Source organism: Cornus florida, unplaced genomic scaffold, assembly GCF_030987335.1.
Source record: "Cornus florida cultivar Cherokee Brave unplaced genomic scaffold, ASM3098733v1 CherokeeBrave_3.0.0_Hap2_Chr09, whole genome shotgun sequence".
Lineage (NCBI taxonomy): Eukaryota > Viridiplantae > Streptophyta > Magnoliopsida > Cornales > Cornaceae > Cornus > Cornus florida.
In genome coordinates, this window is record NW_026775579.1 from 16,227,204 (window position 1) to 16,232,298 (window position 5,095).

Here is a 5,095-nt window from a genome sequence, read left to right on the forward strand (position 1 = left end):
ATAATTGAAAATAAAAAATTTGTACAAAAATTCTGTTTGATTCAGTTTTCAAAAAACTATTTTTATAGTTACAAATCAAGGAGACCATAGTTACAAAAAGACATGTTTTCGTAAAACTATTTTTTATAATTTTTAAATTTTTATTTTTTTATTTTTTGAATTTTTGATAATTATTTTCATAATTACAAATCAAGTGGTATCATAAACTATTTAATGTCGCGTGTAATGCACACATCTAAAAGTTGGAGGGCTTAACTACAACAATTAATAGTTAAGAGGTGCATTTGATTATTGAAGGGTGTGTTTAGTGCAATTTTATCTTACTTTTACAAAAAGTATAAATGGATCATTCCCGTTAATGTAAAAACATGTTTCAACTTATTTATGCAGTTCTATTATACACATTTTAATGCAAAAGTTTTTAAAAAAAATTTACCACTTCTTACATGCAATTGAGGTGTTACCAACAATTTTACAACCAATTGAGGTGTCCATTAAAAATTTGAGAAAGAATAGCCACCTTTGAATACATGACAACCAATTGTTTTAATGGAATCAAAGAAGAGAGATGCTAGCAAAATTAAAAATTAAGAAAATAATTTTTGCTTCAAAAATTGTTAGAAACATCCAAAGTTTACAAACTAAACTAACCAATTCATAGTACCCAAATTTCAAACAATTCTAAAATATCTTAGGTTAAGATCCACACCATTGAAATTTCTACACCATTTATTGTGTTAGGTTTGCAACCTAACCGAATTTGTCATTATTTACTCCTATTCATTAATGGCCTTTGGCTAAACACAAGACCACCAATCTCAAATTAGTTTAATTCAACATTGGATCCTACCTAAAATGACCCTTCTAATATCATTTTACTACAAAAAAAACACATTGACAATCGCTTTCTTTTTCTTTGACAATAATGTTAATAGTATGAGTTGTCAAACTCCTATTTGCTAGTGGGCTCCGCTTGCCTACGTGGTCGGACGAGCACCACAGTCTCTCCCAACAAGTTGTAAACAGGGGGCTTATAAACTTAAAAACACATTTAAAATCCAAGGGTATTTTGGGAACCTAAAATCTTAGGTCCACAAAAAATAAAAAATAAAAAATAAAAAATCTTGGGTCCATTGATGATGGGTCCAGCAATTAAAAAATTAGTCAAATTAGCTTCTATGATTTGAGGTCAATGGGGTAGACATGTTAGGGGTAAAATAGTTATTTCACAAGACCCATAACAGCCCCAAGTGTAGCCCAACATCCACTGAAATCCAAAACTCCCAAAAGCAAAGCTGACCTACATGGGCCGGCTTTTAACTATATTTAGCTGGACAGACAAAAACCAACTTATTATCATCATCGTCTCTATCTGCAGCTAGTCAATTTTTTCATTACTATATACGATATACACACACATATATATATACAGTATATGTATATACATATACTTATGCATATACATACATTTATTCTTTCTGTGCTGTTTTTATTGTTACTTGAAGAACCCAATTGACCTTTATGGTGTTCTTTAAAACTTTTTAACCCGAAAAAGAAAAAAAAAGAGTGAAGATTCCACAGCTCAAAAAGAAATATATATATATATATATATATATATATATATATATATATATTTATATATTGGTATGAATTGAAAGATAGATCCCACCGAAATAAATTAATAAATTCACCATACACCTATCTTCATATAACTCCTTAGAATTCACCATCTTTTGTTATATATTTTTATTTTTTGAGCTGTAATTGGCACAGGAGTACTCTCTGCTGTCATGCTAGGCGTTTCGGGTTTGTTAGGCAATCCCGGCGACGGTGCTCCAGCTGTGGAAGCTCATGAAGACGGCGGCGGAGGAGGAGGAGGAGGAGGTGGTGGTGAAATGGGTGGGGTTGGGTCGAGTTCCGGTGGATTCAGTGAAGAAGAGAAAGGTAGAGGTGAAGACGGTGAGCGGAACTCCGGTGGAAACCGGTGGCCGAGGCAAGAAACATTGGCTCTGTTGAAGGTAAGGTCCGACATGGACGTTGTGTTTCGAGATTCGAGTCTCAAAGGTCCCTTATGGGAAGAGGTTTCGAGGTAATGAATTTATCACACACATCTAGCTTTTGATGAAGTTCACATATAGCAATTCAAGTTGTTTTTTAGATTATATATATATATATATATATATATTAGAGATCTGTGGATCAAATTTCAACTGAATTTCACTTGCTGAATAAAGGGTTATGGGTTTTAGTTCATCTTTTATTGAAATTCAGTAGCGTTATGGAATTTTGATTCTGGGCTTTTGTTATAATCTGGTTTGCTTCCTTAATAATACTGGCATTTTCTTGCAAAATCTAGCAAGAAAATTCAGATAAATTTTCTATTTTATATTTTTACTTATCAATAATAATAATTATAAAAAGAAAATTCAGATAAATTGTTTTTAGAAACATTGGTTCTTTCAATTCTCTTTATCTTATATAATATTTTTAAACTCTCATTTAGTGTAATTCAGCTGACAAGGAAATCACACACACACAAACACACACATATAATGAAATCTGCAGCATGAATTATATGTGTTTCTCCATGGAAAATGTGTTGGAAGTTGTTTGATTTTCACTATGTTTCTTGGGCTTTTCCCTTTGTTTCTTGTAATGTTTAGTGCTGATTTTCATGCTTACTTTATGTCAAAAATTGGTATTAGTGTTTGTTTTATTGATGAATTTAAGATTGGATAGAGACAGAAACCAAGTGTTTATTAGCAACTGTTGTTATCAGGAAACTAGCAGAACTTGGGTATCATCGAAGAGCCAAGAAATGCAAAGAAAAATTCGAGAACGTCTACAAATACCACAAGAGAACCAGAGAAGGCCGAGCCACCAAATCAGACGGCAAGACCTACCGGTTTTTCGATCAATTAGAGGCCCTCGAAAATCATCCAGCTCCTCCTCTTCTCTATCTTCCCCCACCGCCGAAGCCTCAAACTCCGGTGGCAGCAATGCCGGGGACTAATCCCCCAATTGTGTCACATTTCACTGTTCCATCCACCACAAACCCTATAAATGTATCATCACAAAACAATGCCACGCCAATTATAGACCCACTAACTGTACTGCCAACACCTACAACAACAAACCCTACAAATCCCTCTCAAGTCATTGGAATCCGGTCTTTTCTTCCCAACATATCAACCAACCTCATGCTCAATTCCACCTCTTCTTCGACTTCGTCTGACCAAGAACACGAGGGGAGGCACCGGGGGAGAAAGCGAAAATGGGAGGACTTTTTTGAGAGGATAATGAAGGAGGTCATGGACAAGCAAGAGGAGATGCAGAAGAAGTTCTTGGAAGCATTGGAGAGACGCGAACGAGATCGGATGGTGAGAGAAGAGGCTTGGAGGGTACAAGAGATGGCAAGATTGAATAGAGAGCATGAGCTTTTAGTCCATGAGAGATCCATAACCGCAGCAAAAGATGCTGCAGTTATTGCATTCTTGCAGAAGATATCCGAGCACCAAAACCCGAATTTACTGTCACAAATTCAAGTGCAAATGCAGGAAAGTACTACTCCTCCATTGCCACCGCCACCACAACCACCAGCACCACCGCCGCCGCCGCCACAGCAGCAGCAGCATCATCCACCACTACAGCTCACTAAAATTCTAGACAAGCCGAAAACTGATAATGGCGGCCCCTGTGACAACTTCATTCCAGCCAGCCCTTCTAGATGGCCTAAAGCAGAAGTTGAAGCTCTCATTAAGCTCCGAACCAATCTTGATCTCAAGTATCAAGACAACGGGCCGAAAGGGCCTCTGTGGGAGGAGATATCGGCTGCCATGCGTAAGCTCGGATACAACCGGAGCTCAAAGAGATGCAAAGAGAAATGGGAGAACATAAACAAGTACTTCAAGAAGGTGAAAGAGAGCAACAAGAAGAGGCCTGAGGACTCGAAGACATGTCCATATTATCACCAGCTTGATGCTCTATACAGAGAGAAAAACAAAGGTACTATTGATGCTCCAATATTCCATCAAGTTGGATCTGTAATGAAACCTGAAAATCCGGTGGCGGTGCCAATAATGGCTCGGCCGGAGCAGCAATGGCCCCTTCCACTTCCCCAAGAGCAGCAAAGGCTAGATGGGGCAATGCCGGATCACGAGAGCGAGAACGCGGATGATGATGAGGAGATCAACCATGAAGATGAAGATGATGTGGATGATGAAGACGAGGAAGATGATGAAGGAGGTGGTTACGAGATAGTAACAAACAAACCATCTTCACTAGCCACCGTTGAGTGAGACAAGAGAGAGAAAGAAAGAGAGAGACCGAGCTAGCTGCAGAGATAAAATGTGGGTGTGTGTGTGAGCAGATGATCACTGAGTTTGTGTAAGTGGGTCATAATCAGATTGCAGAAATTGTCGGACGGACGGTATGTGGGGTCAGATTCCGGCTGGTGTGAGATAGGGCGGTGAAAGAGCCTGGGAGAATGCATAAACACAACACATGGGTGGGTTGTAAGGCTATAGTGGTATTACATGTTTTGTTTTATTTTATTTTATTTATTTATTTTTTATTGACTGAACTAATAAATCTGAGGGAGGGAGGGAGGGAGGGAGGGGGAGAAAGAGGGAGATGTTCCAAAGAATAAATAAATAGAGAGTTTTGTATTTCTTTGTTGTATTTATCTTTTTGTTCATTGAGTGTATAAATGTGAGAAATGGTTACTAGTGCTTGTTTCTTGACCAGCCTAGCATTGTTATTGGAAACTTTTTCTGTTTTTTGAGATAGTAAACAATAGTTTTATACATAAAATAATATATGTATATATTATATATATATATATAGAGAGAGAGAGAGAGAGAGAGAGAGTGCAAAAAAGGATAGGAGGGTTATATATATATATATATATATTTTTTTTTGGCAAAAAAAAAACCATATCATACTGTATCTACAAATACAGTTATAAACATCGTATAAAAACAAACAAATCAAGAAACAATACAATAAAAATTGTGAAGAACAGGTCTTCAATTTGTTGAGAAACAACCAAGGAGAAGAGTAATAACGGTAGTGACCCAAATATCAGGCCATCATC

General features: G+C 36.9%; 1 protein-coding gene across 1 annotated transcript; it reads left to right on the top strand.

The window, feature by feature from the left end:
* Positions 1-1,492: 1,492 nt before the first annotated feature.
* Positions 1,493-4,766, top strand: LOC132273563 (trihelix transcription factor DF1-like). Its single transcript, XM_059774529.1, has 2 exons — positions 1,493-2,089; positions 2,780-4,766. The coding sequence occupies exons 1-2, from the start codon at positions 1,791-1,793 to the stop codon at positions 4,296-4,298; spliced, it is 1,818 nt and encodes a 605-aa protein (XP_059630512.1). The 5' UTR covers positions 1,493-1,790; the 3' UTR covers positions 4,299-4,766.
* Positions 4,767-5,095: the final 329 nt, after the last annotated feature.

Bases quoted from the DNA above. Each gene is read 5' to 3' on its own strand.
- LOC132273563 (XM_059774529.1), top strand. From the start codon at position 1,791: ATGCTAGGCGTTTCGGGTTTGTTAGGCAATCCCGGCGACGGTGCTCCA. The intron at 2,090-2,779 runs GTAATGAATTTA...TGTTGTTATCAG, and splicing joins TTATGGGAAGAGGTTTCGAG to GAAACTAGCAGAACTTGGGT.